The 22,235-nt window shown below is 36.3% G+C and overlaps 1 protein-coding gene across 8 annotated transcripts in view; it reads left to right on the plus strand.

Annotated features, from left to right (window-relative positions):
- The window catches only part of ZNF678 (zinc finger protein 678), a 57,269-nt gene extending 45,710 nt beyond the window's left edge, over positions 1-11,559 (plus strand). For 7 of the 8 annotated variants that reach the window (XM_055234124.2, XM_055234125.2, XM_063613388.1 and 4 more), the window contains one exon: positions 4,665-11,559. In XM_055234124.2, coding sequence (XP_055090099.1) covers positions 4,665-6,157 — 1,493 coding nt within the window. In that variant the 3' untranslated portion in view covers positions 6,158-11,559. Of the gene's footprint in view, positions 1-1,285; positions 1,407-4,664 lie in introns of all 8 variants that reach the window. The other variant, XM_063613391.1, reaches the window with a different exon arrangement.
- The last annotated feature ends 10,676 nt before the right edge of the window (positions 11,560-22,235 follow it).

Here is a 22,235-nt window from a genome sequence, read left to right on the forward strand (position 1 = left end):
ACTGTTATCTCACTTTTTAATATATATGTATTAGTCATCTTAAGTGTGAAGTGATATTTCATCATGGTTTTGATTTGTGATTGCCTGATGATCGGTGATAGCCCTCTGATATATCTGTTGGCATTTGTATGTCTTCATTGGAAAAATATCTATTGGGTCTTTTGCCTGTTTTTCAATTTTATTATTTATTATTATCATTGTTATTGTGTTCCTTTTGATTTCTGAGTTCCTCATATATTGTTGATATCTACCTTTTATTTGATATATGGATTGCAAATATTTTCTCCCATCCTTCAGGTTTTCTTATTTTATTGCTTTTCTTGCTGTGCAGATGCTTTTTAGTTTCATGCAGTCCAACTTGTTAATATTTGCTTTTGTTGCCTGTACTTTTGGTGTCATATCCAAAAAATCGTTACCACAACCATATCAAGTAGTTTTTAAAATATATTTTCTTTTAAGATTTTTAAGGATTTCTGTCTGACATTTAAGTCTTTATTTTGAGTTAATTTCTTGGTATCATATAAGAAAAAATGGTCTAATTTCACTTGCATGTAGATATTCTTTTTGCCCAGCATCAATTATTGAAGAGACTATCTTTTGTGCATTGTGTATTCTTGATGCCCTTATTAAAGATTCATTGACCTTATATGCATGGGTTTATTTCTGAGCTCTCTATTTTGTTCCATTTTTTTGTATCTATTTTGTTCCATCCTACTCTTATTACCATAGTTTTCAAATAGAGCTTTAAATCAGAAAGTGTGATGCCCCCAGCTTTGTTCTTATTTCTCAACTATTCAATGTCTTGTAATGCTATATAAATTTTAAAATTTTATTCCATTATTTTTAAAATGGCCACTGGAATTTTGATAGGAAGTTTATTGAATCTATTGATTGCTTTGGATAATATGGCACTTTACAATAATTAGTCTTCTAATTCATAAACATTGGGTATCTTTACATTTATTTGTTTTTTTCTTGTTTCTTTTATCAATATTTTATTTCCCAATGTAAAGATTTTTCACTTGTTTACATTTTTTGCTAAGAAATTTATTTAGATGTTACCGTAAATGAGTTTTTTTATTAAGTGGTTTGTAGTTAGTGTATTAGAACAAAACTGATATTTGTATAACCTTTTATATTCTTCCAATTTACTGAGATTTTTGGTTTATTTGTTATGGCTTTCTACATATAAGATAATGTCATCAGCAAACAGCAGTATTTTTACTTCTTTCTTTTCAATTTTTATGGCTTTTAAAAAATTTTCTTGCCTAATTGTTCTGTCTAGGACTTCCAGGACTATGTTAAAATAGAAGCATTGATAATGGGCACAATATCACTTTGCATTGGTGTCTGTGCATTTGAAGGAGCAAACACCTCTACCAGTTTTTATAAACTGGTTTATACAGGTAAAGATTTTATCCTATTGGGTCTCCAGGCTGATGAGATCTTTTCTGGGTTCATAGTAGAGAGGGGATATACCTGAGTCCTAAGGTTGTTGGCAGGGTCCACAATGGGGTCTATCTTTGGTGGGCTTATTAGCAGGGGCTTGTGTGCTTGTGAATTCTGTCTTATTTCTTGGCCAACTGAGTTGCCTTCAGCACTTTGATCTATAGGGCAGACACTTGGCCTAATACCAAGTGTTTGTATGTGTGTGGCTCCCACCCAGTACTTGTGAGGTTTTTACCAAGTCACAGGTCTCTAGGTTGGCAGGACTGTCCATGGAATGTAGCTTAAAGGTCTAGAACTGAGTTATTCACCTGCTTCAGAGACCACAGTAAATGTCAAGGTCTGCAGTTCTGCATCTGTGGCCATGAATGAGCATCTGACCCCAGCTCTCTGAATGGGCAGGATCTCTTCTTGACTATGGCTGGGAGGAGTTAATGACAGTTACAATGTTACTTCAGAATTCTAAGTGGAATCATGTTAAATGGGCCATTTCCTCGTCTGTAGCCAAGACCAGCGGTCCTCAAGTTTGCCACCTGAAGGAAGACTTGCTTTCTGAAAAAGGCTTTCCTTGGTCTTGTGCTTTTAGCAGGGTATTACAACCCCTTCCCTGAATCACAAAGCAATCATAAATGTACTTTTTGTGTGACAGGGTCTTGCTATATTACCCAGGCTGGTCTCAAACACCTGGCCTGAAGTAATCCTTCTGCCTCACCCTCTCAAATAGCTGGAATTACAAATATGAGCTATGGTGCCTGGCTCTCTCACAAAGACACTTATGTCCATAGATGGCTGATAAATTTTTGTTGCTTTGGGAGATATGCAAGAAGAGGACCTCCTGCTCCAACAACTTGCTGATTTTACTCTTCCTATATGGTTTCACTTTCCATTTAGTTTTCTCTTTGCATTTCAAATTCTTGTGGAATTTTTTAATAAACATATCTATTTGGGAAACCTAGTGGGGAACGTATGTTCTTAGTAAATCTTATGTGTATTCATGAGTGCTTATAAATTATATATGTTCCCAATAAATGAACACTTTTATTATTACTTGATGTTCATATTTTGTGACAATTTTGGCTTAAAGTATACTTTGTGAAATATAACAGTTGTTGACATATAATGTACTTTTCCCAATATAATTGTTACCTTTCCAACTGTCATTTGGTTGCTATTTGCATAGAATCTTCTTTCTTCCTGCCACTTTTAGTCTGTTATACCAGTCGTCTAAAGTTAGTCTCTTGGAGACAAGACATAGTTTGTGGTTTTTAAAATTTTTTTCTAAATCTCTTTATTCAGTCTTTTGATTGGGATGTTTTGTTGATGAATAGTTGAATAGCTGTCTATAACATAATTACTTACTATTGTCATTTATTGTTTTATCGGATTCTTGTAGCCATTGCTTCTATTCTCTTCTTCTGTGTGTGTTTATGTGTACTCTGTAGGTATTTTCTTTGTGGTTACCATGAGAATCACTAAAACCCCCAAAGTTACAACATATAATAAACTGGTAATAGCTTAACTTCAGTTGCATATGGAAATTTTTTTCATTATATTTACCCTAAACTTCATATTATTGATGTCACTAATTATATATTTCATATTATATAGATATCAACAGATGTTTATTATTGTTCTCCTGCATTTTTCAAATTGTAGAGCATAAGTAAAAGTGTTTTCAGCACCATCATTCTAAAACTACAGAATTTTATTTTTGTGTATGTGTACATCTTTCCCAGTTATGTATTTGTATATAATTTTTTGTTTAACGACACATTTTCAGTGGGCTGGAGTCCATTTTACATGTTCTATGGGACAGTTGTACTGGCGATGTAGTTTTTCTGCATTTGGCTATCTTGGAAAATCTTCATCTTCTCTTAATTGTGAAGGACAGTTTTACGGTTAATAGTATTCTTGCTTGAAAGTTTTTGTTTTTTCTTTCAACACCCTAATTATATCACTCAACTCCCTTTTGCCCTGCAAGGTTTCTGTTGATAAATTCACAGGTAATCCCATAGGAGAATGCTTATAAATGACACATCACTTTTCTGTTGCTGCTTTCAACATCTTATTCCTCTCTGTGATTTCAAAATCTTGCTCATAATGTGTCTTGTTATGGTTCTTTTTGTGTTTATTCTTGATTTTTTTTACATCTTATGTATAAACATTTCTGTTATTTTCTTGTATTCTTCAGTCCCACAGTTTGTTTCTTGTTATATATTTTATTATCTTGTTGATACTCGCATTTCCTGGTTTTATTTAGTTGTCTTCGTCCCCATTTCACTTATTGAGCATCAATCATTCAGATGAGTCATTTGAATTTTTTAGATAATTTATACATATTTATTTTCTTGGAATTAATTTTTTATTTATTTTGTTTCCTTGATTGGACCATGTTACCCTGATAACTTTGCATATGTTGTAATCTTTGGTTCATATTTGGGAATTAATAAAATGCCACCTGTCACACTCTTTATAAGTGGCTTTGTCCTGGAGGAGGCTGATGCTATTTGCCAGGTTGGAGATTCTTAAAGCCTCTCAAACCTCTTCTTATGATTTGTCTTCTCTGGAATTGTGTGTTTACTGTTCAGCTAAAGAGATTTGTTCATGTTTCTTTGTAAAAACCTGTAATCATGTGCTACACCTGGTGTCTGTCTGTGGCACTGTGATCTCTCTGCTGCAGTAGCAATTATTTACCTTTTTTTTTTTTAGCAGACCAAAGCTGTCATTCAAAGCATACCACCATTTCTTTCAGTAGTCTTTGTTATGGGAAACAGAAATCAGTCTTTGGAAAGCCCCTAAAAGCCAGAAGTATGGGCACATGTGCAATGTTTTGTTTTTTTGTTTTTGTTTTTTTGTTCTTTGCTTTGAGGGAGAAGCCAGGAGTTTGAAGTTTACTCTTAAAGGCACCATGCTGTATTGGGGTGGAGGAAAGGCTGTATGTATAAATGTAACAAACTTTACTTTCTATTCTACATGGATTTTGCAATTGTGCTCACCTAGGGTGTTGCAAACTCTTAGCTAGATTTTCTAGTTTTCAAAAAGGCACTTTGGTCAGTATATTTTTGTTAAGTTTATATGTTCAAAAAAGAATCATGGCCTGTGATATTTTATTATGCCATCTTGTTAATGTCTCTGATATAATTATATTTATTAGATTTGTAAAGTATATTTCCTGGAGATGAGTGAGCAGAATAACTTTTTGTTTTTATTTCTTTCAGCTATTTTATCTTATTCCATTCAAGACCTTTTGCCAGAGCAGGATATGAAAGATTTATGCCAAAAAGTGACACTGACAAGACATAGAAGCTGGGGCCTTGACAATTTGCACTTAGTGAAAGACAGGAGAACTGTGAATGAAGGTAAGGGGCAGAAAGAGTATTACAATAGACTTACTCAATGTTCATCAACTAAAAGCAAAATCTTTCAATGTATTGAATGTGGCAGAAATTTTAGCCGGAGGTCAATCCTTACTGAACATAAGAGAATTCATACTGGAGAGAAACCATACAAATGTGAAGAATGTGGCAAAGTTTTCAATCGATGCTCAAACCTAACCAAACATAAAAGAATTCATACTGGAGAGAAACCCTACAAATGTGATGAATGTGGCAAAGTTTTTAATTGGTGGTCACAACTAACTAACCATAAGAAAGTTCATAGTGGAGAGAAACCCTACAAATGTGATGAATGTGGCAAAGTTTTTAATTGGTGGTCACAACTAACTAGCCATAAGAAAATTCATAGTGGAGAGAAACCATACACATGTGAAGAATGTGGTAAAGCCTTTACCCAGTTCTCAAACCTTACACAACATAAGAGAATTCATACTGGAGAGAAACCCTACAAATGCAAAGAATGTTGCAAAGCCTTTAACAAGTTCTCAAACCTTACTCAACATAAGAGAATTCATACAGGAGAGAAACCCTACAAGTGTGAAGAATGTGGCAACGTTTTTAATGAGTGCTCACACCTAACTAGACATAGGAGAATTCATACTGGCGAGAAACCCTACAAATGTGAAGAATGTGGCAAAGCCTTTACACAGTTTGCAAGCCTTACTCGTCATAAAAGAATTCATACTGGAGAAAAACCCTACCAATGTGAAGAATGTGGCAAAACTTTTAATCGGTGTTCACACCTAAGTAGCCATAAGAAAATTCATACTGGAGAGAAACCCTACAAATGTGAAGAATGTGGCAGAACCTTTACTCAATTCTCAAACCTCACTCAGCATAAAAGAATTCATACTGGAGAGAAACCCTACAAATGCAAAGAATGTGGCAAAGCGTTTAACAAGTTCTCAAGCCTTACTCAACATAAGAGAATTCATACTGGAGTGAAACCCTACAAATGTGAAGAATGTGGGAAAGTTTTTAAACAGTGCTCTCACCTAACTAGCCATAAGAGAATTCATACTGGAGAGAAACCCTACAAATGTAAAGAATGTGGCAAAGCTTTTTACCAATCCTCAATCCTTAGTAAGCATAAGAGAATTCATACTGAAGAGAAACCCTACAAATGTGAAGAATGTGGCAAAGCCTTTAACCAGTTCTCAAGCCTTACTCGTCATAAAAGAATTCATACTGGAGAGAAATGCTACAAATGTAAAGAATGTGGAAAAGGTTTTTACCAATCCTCAATCCATAGTAAGTATAAGAGAATTTATACTGAAGAGGAACCTGACAAATGTAAAAAATGTGGCAGTCTTTAAAAACTGCTTACATTATACATGGCTTCAGTAATTTCATACCGAATAAAAGTGGTATGAGCATAATGACTGTTTAAGGATGTTTCACAAAATGTAAGCTTCAGAGTGCACAACACTATACTGAATGAAATTTATAAATATAAAAGATTACAGTACCCTTATTTCAAAGATCTTCCTGTAAATAGGATCTATACTAGAGGAAAAACCCTTAAGCAATTATTCAGACTTTATTCAACTTTAGAGGATTTTATGGGGGCAAAAAACCTCCTACAAATGTGGAAAAACATTTTTTTCAAGATATATACCTTAGAAAACACCAGAGTTTATAGTATAGTAGAATATATTTTACAGATACAGTGAATACAAACAAATGTCCAAAATAAAATCTAAATAAAACATTACATAATTTACTGTAGAAAGTACTAAGGCACTAACAGTTTCAGATGTTACTTTAAAGCAGTATTGATTGTCGAGAATAATTCAAAGTTAAAATAGATAATTTAGTTGTATGTAAATTTAAATGAATCAAGAGATGATGTCTTTTTGAAGTACCGTTACATTCATGTTATACTTTTTTGCATTAAAAGTTTTTATATTTTTGATTATATATTTTAATATTGATGTAATTCATAGCTCAAAATCACTTGATTTTATATTTATTGTTTATGTTAAAGCATGTGGTCAGTTGCTGCATAAGAGCTATGAGAAGTTCTTCTATATTAGATGACCATCATTTATATGCTTTTTCATGAATGATTAAGGGCACTTAAATGTAACATTTATAAGGAAAATCTAAATAGAAATGCTTTTTCTTGATGTATAACAGTGTTTTAAGTAACACATTAGGTATTCAGAGAAGTATTTTGCATTATAGTAATAGGGAAACATTTTGAATTTTAGTAGTAAAATGTTTTATGAGTTGCACATTAAGGTAATACAGTAGCTTTTGAAATATTACTTTTAGAATGCAATTTCTTTTCATAAAACAAAATGATTTTTAATGTGTTAAGAATATTTTGCATTGAATGAAGTATACCTTGCCACAATAATTAACCTATACCACCTTAGACAAAGTTGTAGGTAACAGATAGTAACAATACACTACTGGGTAACAGTGAAAGGACACCTCTAGTAATCTCTTTTCCCAATGGCTTTTAATTTCAAACAACTTGGGGAATTTTTTTTTATATGATATGCTTTGGTGTTTTTGTACCTTACCTCATGTTGAAATGTGTTCCCCCATGTTGGAGGCGGGGTCTGGTGGAAGGTGTTTAGGTCATGGGTGTAGATCCCTCATGAATGGATTGGTGTTCTTACTACTGCAGTTAGTGTGTTCTCTGTTAGTTCATGTGAAAGCTGGTTGTTAAAAAAAAAAAAAAAAAAAAAAGCTGATATTCCCCTTGCTTTGTCTTTTGCCATGATACCCCTTTGCCTTTTATCATGCATAAAAGCTTCCTGAGGCCTCATCAGAAGTTAAGCAGATGCTGATGTCATGCTTGTATAGCCAACAGAACTGAGGCTAATAAACCTCTTTTCTTTATTAATTTGCCAGTGTTAAGTATTCCCTTCTAGCAGTACAAAATGGACTAACATACCATAGGTTATATTTTAATTTTTTTCTTTTGTAAATACTGGACAATCATACTCTTATATAATCTTCAGTACAACCATTACAATTGCCCACTATAATGATAATTATAAAGGAGTATAATGAAAAGCCATGTATTTTGAATCCTGAATGACTATTTACAAAATGTCATACTACATTTTTCTTTGAGCCTGTGACCTCTCTGGCCTGTAAAAACACAAACATACACTTAGTTTTGATTAACATGCAGTTAATTTTATAAGTCTGTCACTCTAAACGTAAGTGTTAGCTTGAAGAGAATTATGGAGCATGTAATTGTGTTTGAGTGTAGGTGTGTACTTTTTTGAGAAAAAAACAATATTGGAACAAAATATAATTTAAAAGTATTGGTAATTTACTAGCAAACTAGGAATCTGAAAGATTCTGAAAGTAAATATTTATTCTCTGCTTTGTATTGAATTTACTTCTGTAAAATCTTATGGCTGCTGGCTTAGAATCTTCTCATGCAAATCCTGTTTTTTTCTTGTCTGTTGATCATACTAAACCTAATGTATAGTTTTCTCATTCCAAAGTTCATAAAATTTTCTCTATATTCCTGAGAAATTCTAAGAATAACTTTCACAAAATGTATTAATGTTCACAAGATAATTTTAAGATGTAATTGTACAATGTGTGTGTTGCTGCATTTTATTTAATTAGTACATTCTATTTTTGTATTTCAGTTGGAGAACCCTATTTTGGCTAATTTTTACTTGGTTTTTGTTTCCATTTTAATATTTTACATAATTGAATTTTTTTCACTTTATTGAGCCACTTTGTTTAGATGTACACTGGGAAGGCTTCATAATTCACAAAGTTGTTTTGACATATAAATGAAGTGAACAAACACAGGAAAGTGCTAGGTTTCCTGGGGGTATAATAGATGCTCTATAATTAGCAGTAAATATTCTTGTTTAAGTCACTTTTTGGCTACAAGTAAGAGATTAGAAATATTCAGCATAAAGAGATGGCATTAACTCTGCATGTAAAGAAAACACATGTATACCCAGGCTGTACAACTGCCTCTGAAATTAAGAGGAATGGTGTTCGTTTCATAGTTATCTCTGGTACTTCACTATTATTTTATTTTCACGCCCAACTATGCGTCAGTCATAGCTCTTTCTCTTCTTTGCTTATTATGGCTACAGATTTCTCACTGTTCTCTGCAGCCCATGTAATTTCACACAGTATTTTGTAGGTCGTGATAAGAAATTTGAAATTTTTAATATAGTGAAAAATTGGATTTAACTGGAGAGTTTGAGGACATTTTTAAGTTATAAATGCACCATTTGAATCATGTAATTGGCATAATTGGGATGTACTCTACACAGTTTATAGGATTAAATTACTGAGTTAGTAATGTTTGTATGAGAGAAATGTTATTAGATTCTACCACAAAATGTGGTAAACATGAAATCAGTTAGAATAAGTAAAGCATCAATAATGGTAGGCTATATATCATAATCACTATATAAAGAAACATTAGAATTTGGAAACCCCTTAAGCAAAAATATATCTTAGAAATCTTAAGGACACTTAATGGCAAGCAAAAAAGTTTAAATTTAGTCCTTTATAAATTACATATAGCACAATTTATGTGTACATGTAGAATCTTTTAGTTTTTAGTGTTTATGTAATATATTAGACAATAGTAAACATTTACATTTATGTTTACATTTATATTTAATTTTTTGAGTTTAAATTTCTAAATGCTTCTGTGGATTTAAATTTTAGAATAATCTTTTCTTCCCCGTTGACACTGGAATCTTGGGAAGTTTCTTACTCATATCACAATATGTTTTATTTAAATGGGTGCAGCTTACATTGCAGAATTTATATAAATAATCACAAAACGAGCCAATTCCTTAGTCATTTTCTGTATTAAAAAACTCAGAGATCTAGAGAGCTTTTGGATTGAAATAGTTCCTTGGTGATATTGGATGCAAACCTGATTTCTGTGTTCACACCATGGCCAGAGATGGGACTGTTAGCACCACCTGCTTCTTTAATGTCATCCATATGATCAGCATCAGCACCAGAAACTCCAGGTGTCCCAAACTTAAAGTGAAAGCCATAGAGTCCATTGGTGACTGCCATGTTCTGTGCTGGTTCTAGAACATGCTGGTCAATATCAGAGTTTCTATGCTTATGGCTGATAAGTAGACATTTTTAAAAATCATAAAAACTGTATTTTCTATATAGTTCAGCTAAGGTTATGAAAAAGATGCAGTCTCAGTATTTGGAGAATTGCTATCACTCCATGATGTGTTTAAAAATTATTTTTAAATTGACAAAATTATATATATACATATATATATCTTGTAACACATGATGTTTGAAATGCTTAATTCTAGCTAATTAAAAACGCTTTACCTCAGTAGTTATTTTTATTGTGAGAACGCTCAACATTGTCTTGGCACTTTAAAAAAAAAAACAATATATTCTCAATAACTGTAGTCACTCTGCACTACAATAGGTCTCTTGAACTAATTCCTCCTAGCTAACAGGCATTGTTTATTATCATTTAACAGATAATTCTCTAAGCCCCGTTCTCCTAAAACTTCAGCATGTCTTCTTTCTAGTCTCTACTTTTATGAGATCAACTTGTTTAGATTCCACATGAGTGAGACTGTGAGGTATTCATCTTTCTCTGTTCTGCTCCATTGGTCTATTTATCTGTTTTTAATGCCAGTATTGGACTGTTTCAGTTACTGTAGCTTTGCAGTATATTTGACTGTCAAGTAGTGCAATGCTGCCAGCTTTCAGAGTCTTTTGCTGTACTATATGAAGTTTTGTTTTTTTTTGTTTTTGTGAAAAATTTTATTGATATTTTGATATGCATTATGTTAAATATATACATCATTTTGTGTAACATAGACTTTAGCAATATTAATTTGGCCAATTTATCAATAAGGGATAACTTTTATTTATGTTTAATTTTATACCTCAATTTTCTTTAGCTTTTAATGTAGAGATCTTTAACATTTTTGAATAATTTTATTTGGAAGTAAACTTTTTGTAACTATTGCAGGTGTCAGTTGTTTTCTTTATTTGTTTTTCAGATAGTTTGTTGTTAGTGTATAGAAATGCTACTGACCCTTGTATCTTGATTTTGTATCCTGCAACTTTAGTGAATTTATTCTAAGTGTTTTTAAAGTTTTATACATATAAGACTGTGGTATCTGCAAACAGGGACAGTTATTTTCTTTCTTTCCAATTTGGCTGTCTTTGGTTTTGTTCTCTAATTGTTCTGGCCTGGAAATTCAGTAGCATGTTAAATAAGAGTGATGAAATTAGATATCTTTGCCTTACTATAACTCTTAGAAAAAAGGCTTACAACTTTTGAAGGTTTAGCATGATGTCAGATGTCCATTTGTCATATATGGCCTTTATTGGCTTGAGGCATGTATGTTCTATATGGAATTTGTTTTGAGATTTTGTTGTAATTTTGAATTTTCTAAAATTCTTTTTCTGCATTCACTTAAAAGTTATAATTGGTTCTGAGATCCTTCATCTTTGTCAGAATCTAGGAGGATGCATCTATACCTAGAGGAGGACACGAAGGCATCATATGTTACATTCTCGTGACATATAATGTCTACTGCTTATAATGTCTACTGTGAGTTTCTGACTCCCCAAATGAAATTGAGGCCCAGAAACTCCTAACTGCTTTGTTCATTGAATAATGCCAAGTGTCTGGCTGGAAATGTGACTATTCAGATTAAATGCTTAATGTATGTGTGTTGACTAAATAAATCTCAACCAGAACCTTCTCAGATATTTTGTTGAACGTGGGACCTTTTTTTTTTTTTTTTTTTTTACCAGCAGGGGACCCCTGTTTTGTCTATGTCAAGAACAAAGACCAGGCAAAAGAAATGTCAAACTACATTTACAAATGCAAAAATGGACTTGCTTTTGATATGCTTTTCCCAACAATAAGGGACATGAGTCATTGGGGCATGTTACAGAGAGTTTCAGTAAAATTCAGAAAAAAATAATAAATATGAACAGCCACAGCATGCCCAGAAGCCTTTTTATGGAGCCAGGCATGGTTGACCTGCTTTCCATGTCTCAAAACATTAGTCCCTACAAGAACTCTATGAGGTTTATCTTCTTTTCACCCATTTTCAGAGAAGAAAAGTTCGGTTCAGAGAGCTGCAGGAACATTGGGGACATCTCCAAGACACAGCCAATAGGTGGCAGTCATCAGTGTGTCTTGGAAGGGACAAACATTGAGCTTCTGAACAGCTACTCCAGGAACTATGGTGCTGTGGTGAAGTCCTGGTTAGGAGCCTAGGAAAATGGTGAAGGAAAAGATGGTCCCAGCCTTCAAAGCTGAAGTCAGGAATTCCACCAGCATCTCCCTTCTCCCTAGCCTGGTGGTCCACATCATGCAGATTTACTCTAGATTCAGCTTGGACTCATTTTTATACTACACAGGGGACAAGGAGGGAACTACAGTCAGTAATAGCAGCATGAGCCTCAGGTGCTTTGGGGATTGAAATTCAGACCAGGAAATTCCAATACCTCAGTGCATGTGGAGGACATGAGTATTTAAGGAGAAGGTTCTAGGTTTCCAAAGTAAAATTGGATGTGGAGGTTGGGGATTGATTCAAACATTAATACTTTCGAGACATTTTTATGGTATTTGTCAGCTGTGGAGCAACAGCACACATCTGTATTAATAGCCTGTGTTAAGAGATTACTGTGAATCCTGAAAAACATCCTCATTGTAGATATGAGAAAACACAGGCTTTTGCGCATCAAATGGCTACTCAAAGCATGTAGTGTGTAGTTCAGAATTGAGAACATGAAGAGTGACAGTGGTGTGAATTTTCCTGTAAGCTACCTGAAGTTCTGTTTGCCCTCGTGAAGGAAAAGAGCCTTGGAGAAGTTTAATTTTTTCTTTGTTTGGAAAGAATACACAGAGCAAGATGATTTACAATAACTCTTTTGACCTAACGCACATACTTGTTTTCTTTAACGTTAAGGGGAGTCTTAAGAAACAGCTACAGCAGTTTCTCACCTGGCAAAGACAAATGCTGGGAAACTGCAGGGCCAAGGATGTGAGCAGATGATGCAGGGAAGAGAAACCCCAAATAAGTATTAAATGGTGACTCAAACTTACCTGTTAAACAACTGGAAATGCAAGGAATTACATGAATTTCTTTGTTACACAGACACCAGATTGGCAAAAAATTAAGTCTTAACATTCAAGGGAGGCTGGATATAGGGAACCAGCAATATCGAGAGACTGCTGGGGACACTATACTTGCCACAGCCCTTTTGGAAAGTAATCTGGCTGTACCTATTAAAGTTTTACCCATGCATATTCTTTCACCAAGTTACTCCTTTCTGCAGTTTATTACTATATATTATGAGCTGAATTGCATTTTCTCCCAAAAATGTATGTGCTCACATGTTTTAATAGCCAGTGCCTCAGAATGGGAATATATTTGGACATATGATTTTTATAGAGGTAATTAAGGTTAATGAGTTTATTGGAGTGAGCCCTAATCCGATATGACTGGGGTCTTTATAAGAAGTGATGGTAAAGATACAGAAACAGAAGATCCTGTGAACACAGCAATGGAAGACAGCCATCTACAAGTCAAGGAAAATGGCCTCAGAAAAACACCCCAGCCATAGCTTGATGTCAGATTCCTAGCCTCCAGAATTGTGAGAAAAAAAATCTGTTATTAAAGCCTTGAGATTGTGATGCTGTATTATGACAGCATAGCAAACCGTTATAGTTTGTTAGGACACATACGATATGTTTCCTGCAGCACGACTGAAGTGGAACTAAAATGTCTTCATGCCAGGTTCCACCAGCACTGAAAGGCTGAACCACTGTGGGAAACAGCTTTGATTATGAAATAACATAAAGATGTGATATCAAAACATGTAAGGGCAGAGCTCTTGCCCTGATGGGACTATAGGCATGAGTTCTCTGAGATGACACATTGCAGAGAAATGCATAGGATGCCTTAACCTTTTTGGGTTAACCCCCAGCTCCCCTTTTGTAAACACTTCCCTCATAAAAATACTGGTGTGTAAGGTATGGAGAAGGAGCTGTCTGCTATAAGAGATACCTGGGTGCAGTTATTTAATAAAAACAGCAACATGCAAAGATACTCATGGCCTAGTGTGAAGTAAAAGCAACAAAAAAATGTCTTCTCTGATATTCCTACAATTATGTGAACAGGGATTTACGCCTAACCATTTGCTATTTAGGACTCATGAAAGCCAGACTCCTTTGGGAAAGAATGGTGAGTTACCCTAGTGGAAAAGCCCTAGGACAGATCCCAGAGTGTCTGTATATTCAGGTCTTGGTCCTGGGCCCACTTTTGTCTCCTCTGATCCCTGTCTGCAAAGACCTCTCTGTGCCCACTCCCACCCAAGCCCAGTGCTAGATATGGTTGGTGGCATGGTATACCTGCCCTTCATCCAAAGAGATGGAGTAGTTGGGCCCATCAAACAGCTTTTTATTGATCTCCTGCATGGAGCTCTGCAAAGAGAGTGCCTTGCAGCTAGGCCAGGAGGCATCAGTGGTTGCCTGGTTGTCATCACAGGGGGACACTTCCATTAAAAGTTCTCCAAAGGTTGAGGCTTCTTTGAGCCATGATTACACCACTGCACTACAGCCTGCGAGACAAAAGTGAGACCCTATTTAAAAAAAAAAATTATCCCTATATCAGGCATAAAAGAGAATTCCCATAGACCTTCAGCCAGGGAGGAAACCAGATCATGGTTTGAAGTCTTGGGGTTCACATCCAAGAAGACAAAATTGTTTTTCAACACTCACCTCGCTGTCCTGTCATGCCCTGTGGTGTGAACCTGACCAGCTCACTAAGGCTTCCGACACTTGATCTGCTTGTGTCCAGAAATAGCCTCCTCAGCACTTGCTTTCCCCAACACATGGTGTCAGAAAGACATGTGAGTCTTATTTAATAGGATCACAGGTGAGGCCTCACCTGCATGGGCCTCTCCTGTGATGCCCTGTGTTAACCTTTGCATGCCCCCTGCCAAATGGCCGGAGGCATCAGTGGTGAGAGTTGAGCCAATGCCTGCATTGTTGGAAAGCATTCTCACGTCAGGCCTTATCAAGAGCCTTGGAAAGTCAGGATATAGCAGAACATCTTGCTGTCTTGAGCATTTCCTGCTGAGTGAGTTGACTACTGGGGCTGTCTCTAGAATGTAGGGGCCTGGTTACCAGGGTTCTAAGTTATCTTGGGGTCTGTCACCGAGAAAGTAAGGTTACTTCAGGGTTCTATCCCCAGGACCCCTTCCTTCCATAAGACCTACCCAAAGGCCCTGCTGGGCTACTGATTTCTCACGCTCCCCACCATGTCAACTCCTTGCCTATACACAGTTATGCAAGCACTGCCTCTCTCAGTCCCCTACAGAGACTGGATGCAGTCAGGGCCCCAGGTTTGTGGTGACACAGCTGGATCAGAACGACTTTTTTCCAACCAGTTCTGTGACCCTAGAAGTCATTGTGTATTTTGGTGCCTACCCAGCCTCCTGACCTACCCAATGGGGATTATACCAGCATCTTCCTAGAAAATTCATCAGGTACAAATGAGACAAAACTCATGGCATAGTGTCACATGAAGATAATGCACAAATTTAGAGATGAAAGAATTCCAAGAAGGGGTGGGAGGTAGCATGGACTACAACTCAGACAGGCCTGGGCCCAGCAGTGTGGTTTTGGAAAGTCACTTCTCTGGGCCTCATTTTTCATTCTGAATTAGAGGTTAAAATCCAAATATTGCCATCTTCCAGCTAATTACACATTCCAGTGACTTTCTGTTATATGTAAAATCAGACCCTTGTGCTGCATATCATATGTGCAGCATCCACAAAAACTCACAGCACTATGGGGCTAATGACTCACTTCTGACCAACAGAATTCAACAAAGACAATGGGATGTCACTTATATTTCACTTCAGGCTGGATATCAGGGTCTGGCATAATTGGGCTTTGGCAAGGGCTCTCAAGTTGTAGGCTGGAAACTTAAGGTTGTACACCTACCTGGCAAAGAGAGTAAGAGCTTTTTAATAACTATTTCATAAAGCCAGTAAATCCAATTATGAGGGCTTCAGCCTTAGAATATAATTGCCTTCCGTTTCCTCAGCTTTAAGATGTCAAAATGTGAATTAGACAATTATGTCATGACTAAGCCTGAGCATATTTTATGTATGTAAAGCTATTAATATTTTTTGTGAACTACAACATATCTTTTGCCAATTTTTCTATTTTGTGGATTATCTTTTTCTAGTCAATAATCTTGTGATTATTATTTAATCCAGGGTCCCATTATCCTCTAGGCAACTGCTCTCTCCTGGGAGGGTGTGCCTGGTCGGGTTTACCTTACCTTTTGTAGCTACCCTATCCTGTATGCCGTTTGGCTGTGGTTTTCTTCTTCAGTCCAATCCTATCTACATTTCATGTTTTAATGATTTTTCCTGACTTCTAGTTTAGTGAGGATACATCTTAATTTTCAGAGTGAGTTATTCTAAGAATTTGTGGTAAAGAAAGGTTGCCACAGATGACCTGTCAGCCATCTTAAATCAGAAGATCAGAAGTTATCTGATGTATATTGCACTATTTAGTCTGATACTTCTGAAATGGTAAATGCTTCTCTTTGGCAAGAGAGAACACAGGAATATTGGAGGATTTGCCTCATTAATACTCATCTTGGCATAATTGTGCTAGACTGATTATTAAGCTAAAGAGGGTAAACAAAAAAGGGAGCCCAAAAAGGTAAAAAGTCTATCTTCAAATTTATCACTGACAGTATTATCTAATAGAATTTTACTAAAGGCCCCATCCTGGCTTTTGAGCTGCATTAATCTATTGTGTCTGGATACTATTTACCTATTCAGATGAGCCATTTTTTAAGTTGTGAAACTTCTATAGTCACCGTTCACTAATGAGTCCTCTAGGAACTAAACTGTTCTTTAACAAGCTTAACTGAGGTAACTGGAATGAAACAGGCCATAAATTACACAGGATAGCCTTGGCTTGTGGCTTAGGGAAAATATTTTTCTAAATTTCTTATGCTCAGTGACAGATAACGTGCCCTTGCAGCTTCTCCTTGAGTAGGCCTTGCTGCAGTTTGACGGGATATCCTGCTCATGAACTGTGGGGATGAAAAGCATCCCTTGCTCACTATAAGGAGTCCACGCTCTCTCCTTTTTCTTTTCTTTTTTTTGAGATGGGGTTTTGCTCTTTTTGCCCAGGCTGGAGTGCAATGGCAGGATCTTGGCTCACTCCAACCTCCACCTCCCGGGTTCAAGCAAATCTCCTACCTCAGCATCCCAAGTAGCTGGGATTACAGGCATGCACCACCACGGCCAGCTAATTTTTTGTATTTTTAGTAGAGATGGGGTTTCACCATATTGGTCAGCTGGTCTTGAACTCCAGACCTCAGGTGATTCATCCACCTCGGCCTCCCAAAGTGCTGGGATTACAGGCGTGAGCCACCGCACCCGGCCTCTCCTCTATTTTTTTAAACAGACTCATTTCATCACTCAGGCTGGGGTGCAGTGGAGTGATTTTGGCTCACTGTAGCCTCGATCTCCTGGGGTCAAGCGATTCTCCTTCCTCGGCCCCCCAAGTAGCTGGGACTACAGGTGCACGCCAGCACACCCAGCTAATTTTTTGTAGAGACAGGGTTTTGCCATGTTGCCCAAGCTGGTTTCAAATTCCTGACCTCAAGCGATCCGCCCGCCTTGGCCTCTCAAAGTGCTAGGATTTCAGGCATGAGACACCACACCCCACTGAGAACAGAAAAAGATAAAAAAGGTCTACTCTATATCTCAGTCAATGTGTTATTTGATTCTGAGATAATAGCTACTGGGCCTTGCTCTTTCCCCCTGCTGATATATAAATACCATGGAAAAACTTGGTTCACAGGCTACAGATGAGCCACTACAATTAAAAGTAGAACTGGCATCTACAGTTTTGCTGAGAAGACAAGGAGATTGGTGACCCCAGCTTCCATTAATCTCCTCTCCAAGAATTTTCTCCTGGGAATGTTGATAGCTGTTTTCTGACATAATTAGATAAAGAAAGTAAGCAAGATCAAATATTTCTCAGAACGATGACTTTTCAGTTCTTGTTTAAGGGATACTTTAATAACTTGCAGCAGAAAATGTAAGTTTATTATATTTAATGTAGTCAGAGAAGTTTACTGTCAATTATTTTGGGAAATAAATACACCCCAAACTTATTTATCAGGCTCCTAATGGATCAGAGAATTTTATGTCTTTAATAATGTGATGAAACATATGAACACATTAACCATGAAATATAGGGAAGAAAAAAGGATATCTAATTTATTCAGAAAAGCTAGGGTATTCAGATTCAAATGGGTGTATTTTTCTTTATCCCACTGCCCTGATTCTATTGAGAATACAGATTTATGGAACGTTTAGATATTTTATGGAAATGAAGTCACAGTATCAGAAGAAACTCCCAATTTATTTTTTAAACTTTCTGTTGCAACTCTTGAAATGGAAACCTCAGGAGATTCAGAACACCAAACGGTAGCTCTAACAATGTAGATATTTGAGTAAAAGTGTTTTGTATCCCCCAGGAAGAAGTCATATCCCTGAAGTTTTGAGACAATAATATACCTACTAGACTAAATTGTGAATATATCCATAGGTTTGATAATAGTTCAGCCTGTTGATACCAGTTCTATAATTAGCAATTTAATTTCTATAATTAAACATAACTTAATTCAACCAAGTTGAATTAAAACTAGTATCAGGCTTATAAAGATTCTGCAGATACTACATTTATTAAAATGTGTTTTGATCTGCTTTGGTATTGGAGCTAAAAAAAATCCATAATTCTGGCTAGCAAACAGATTCTCAGTAAAATTTATAACAGTCCACACACATATATGGTCCATCATTGTAAACATAAAATGCCAAGCTGGATAGAGTGTCTTAAGATGTTTTCTGATTCATTGCTGGTCTCTTGTGTTCAAATACATTCATGGTTTTGGCAGGAGAACCTTTATTCTGAGTTGGGCATGAGTATATGAACCTGTGGCTTATGTAAACAACTGGGGTCTACAAGTGTTCACATTTGGCATCACACATTTGACTGTGTTCACAGTTTTAAAAATATGTTTAAAATATAATTTGAATTTTTAATCTACTTTGAGTTAAATCTTTGTATATGATGAAAGGTAAGGATCTAGTTGTATTCTTCTGCATATTGCCAGCCAGTTATGCCAACAACATTTATTGAATAGAAAGTCTTTTCTTCATTGCTTGTTTTTGTCAGCCTTCTTAAAGATCAGATGGTTGTAGGTGTATGGCCTTATATCCAAGTTTCCTATTCTGTTCTGTTATGTGGATTAAAGATTTAAATGTAAGATTGCAAAATATAAAAATCCTGAAAACAAACCTAGAAATTACCCTCCTCAACATCGACTTTGGCAAGGAATTTAAGACCAAACCCCCAAAAGCAATTGCAACAAAACCACAAGTTAACAAATGGGACCTAATTAAAGATTTTCTGCAAAGTGGAAAAAAAAAAAAAACAGTAAACAAACAACCTACACAATGGGAAAAAAATATTCATAAACTGCATCCAACAAAGGTCTAATACCCTGAATCTATAAGAAACTTAAGTCAACAAGTAGAGAATGAATAGTGCCATACAAAAGTGAGCAAAAGACATGAACAGACACTTTTCAAAGTAAGACATACAAGTGGCCAATGAGCATATAAAAAATACTCATCACAAATCACCAGAGAAATGCAAATTAAAACCACAATGAAATACCATCTCCCCACGCCTGTAATCCCAGCACTTTGGGAGGCCAAGGCAGGTGGATCACGAGGTCAGGAGATCGAGACCATCCTGGCTAACACGGTGAAACCCCATCTCTACTAAAAAAAAAAAATATATATATATATATATATATATAAAATTAACCAGGTGCGGTGGCGTGCGCCTGTAGTCCCAGCTACTTGGGGGGCTGAGGCAGGAGAATGGCGGGAATCCGGGAGGCGGAGCTTGCAGTGAGCCGAGATCGTGCCACTGCGTTCCAGCCTGGGAGACAGAATGAGATCGTCTCAAAAAAAAAAAAAAAAAAAAAAGAAATACCATCTCCCACCGGTCAGAATAGCTTTATTAAAAAGTCAAAAAATACAACACATGCTATCAAGGCTGCAGATTAAAAAAAACCCATACCCCGTTGGTGGGAAGGTAAATTAGTTCAGCCACTGTGGAAAGCAGTTTGGAGATTCTCAACTTAAAACGTTACCATTTGACCCAGCAATTCCATAACTGGGTATATCCCCAAATGAAAATAAATTATTATACCAATAAGACACATGCACTCATATACTCATCACTGCAGTACTCACAGTAGCAGAGAAGTGGAATCAATATAGGTGCCCGACAATGCTGGATTGTATTAAGAAAATGTACATTTACACCATGGAATACTATGAAGCTATAAAAAAATAAAGTCGTGTTCTCAGCAGCACCATAGATGAAGCTGGAAGCCATAATCTAAAGCAGATTAACTCTGGAACAGAAAACCAAATACCACATGTTCTCACTTAGAAGTGGAAGCTAAACAAATAGGCACTGTGGATTCCTAGGAGAGTAGGAAGAGAGATGGGCATGTGTTGAAAGACTACCTGTGGGTGCCATGCTTACTATACCCAATATACCTGTGTAACAGTCCTACACATGTATCCCCCTGATTTAATAAAAGCTGAAATTTTAAAAATCACATTGTACACCACAAGTATATATAATTGTAATTTGTCAATTATACCTTAATAAATCTGAATAAAGAATAAAATGTAATTTGAACGAAACATTTGTAGAACCATTTAAATGAGTAGTTTGGCCTCCATTGTATTGGAATAAAGTGTAAGATTATTATGGTCTCAGGTAGGACCTTTACCAGGGTGGGCTTCAGAGGGCCTCCCTGCTTTGATCAGGTAAATGTCTGCCTGGCTGAGGGCTTTTTACCTCCCAGGAGCTCAGCTTTTGTCTGCCCAGAATTAAATTTAGCTGACACAGAGCAGGTCCTGTGTGTCTGTGGCAGTAGCTTCCCCTGGTCAGGAATGATCAGAAAGGTCTCAAGTGGAAGCTGCTCACTGTCCCAAGATTCTACGCAGTTCCTATCCAGTAAGGATTGCACACCCCTCACCTAGAACTTTTCTATCCAGCTCTGTGAAGGGCTGCCCTAGCCTTTCAGGTTTCCTGTAGTCAGGATTTTTAAGCCCCCATTCAACCCCTGTTTACTGCCTCAGAGTCTCTGTGCTTATACTCTGGTTTTAATAATTATGTTAAACTTTAAAATAACTTTTGGGACTGGGAGGCCAACACAAAATCAGACTATCAGGAATCCTCATTCCCATTTGTGTGTTCCTTCATGTGAGCCTTTTTATTTTTTTTTATGTCTGGCATTTTCATATTTGTAGATGTCTCAGGTTTACTGGGCTTGGGAGGCTCCATTTGTTAGGAAAATTATGGCAATGAGTAGATCACCTTTTTTTTTTTTTTTTTTCTTAAGACAGGATCTCACTCTGTTGCTCAGACTGGAGTGCAGTGGTGCCATCATAGTTCACTGGAGCCTCAAACTCCTGGGCTTAAGCAATCCCCTTGCCTTAGGCTCCCAACTAGCTGGTACTGCAGGCACATGCCACCATGCTCTACAAATTAAAAAAAAAAATTGTAGAGACAGGGCCTTGCCATGTTGCCCATGCTAGAATCAATTTTTCTAATGTTCTGAATTAAGGGTTTATAAGTCTGTCAGGATGTCCCGCCATATTTGCAATTCTGCCCTATTTGCAATTCTAGAGAAAAAAACCACACATTTTCGTCAGACTTATCCATGCACATATTGGTGTGACGGACCAATAGGGCTGAATTTTTTTTCATGCCCAGTGTAGTATGAATATTGTGACTGTCTTTTATCCTATACAATCATTGTTTGCCAGTCTCCATAAGGGATTCTTCATTTTCCATCCAACATTTGCAGGGTGATGTTCCCTGAGCTTCCAGCCATAGATCTTTTTCCTTCATATTTGATATTCTTTCTCAGGGTTACCACATCTATTTTTATACTTCTGCTGATTATTCCCAACCACCTTTAGCTATGACTCTGGAGTCACAATATGACTCCAATCTACCTCTTCAAAGTTATTCCACCAAACTTCTTTACATTTCTTACAAACTGGCCAAATTCAATGTTCTTGGCTCTCCCTATGCCTCCATAAAGGTGAATTTGATGTAAGGCCCTTATTTCCAAGGAGCTTATCACTTAATGAAAAAATATGAAAAAGCGTATCTTTTTTTAAATGTAAAAAAATAGGACATGTGGTTCCAGGAGTCCAAAAGAGGTGCTTGCAGAGGAAAATCAGAGAACATTCACGCAGGAGCTGATCTTGAAGGATGGGTAAGAT

The sequence above is a fragment of the Symphalangus syndactylus genome, chromosome 19 (genome assembly GCF_028878055.3).
Source record: "Symphalangus syndactylus isolate Jambi chromosome 19, NHGRI_mSymSyn1-v2.1_pri, whole genome shotgun sequence".
In the NCBI taxonomy this organism is placed as follows: Eukaryota; Metazoa; Chordata; class Mammalia; order Primates; family Hylobatidae; genus Symphalangus; species Symphalangus syndactylus.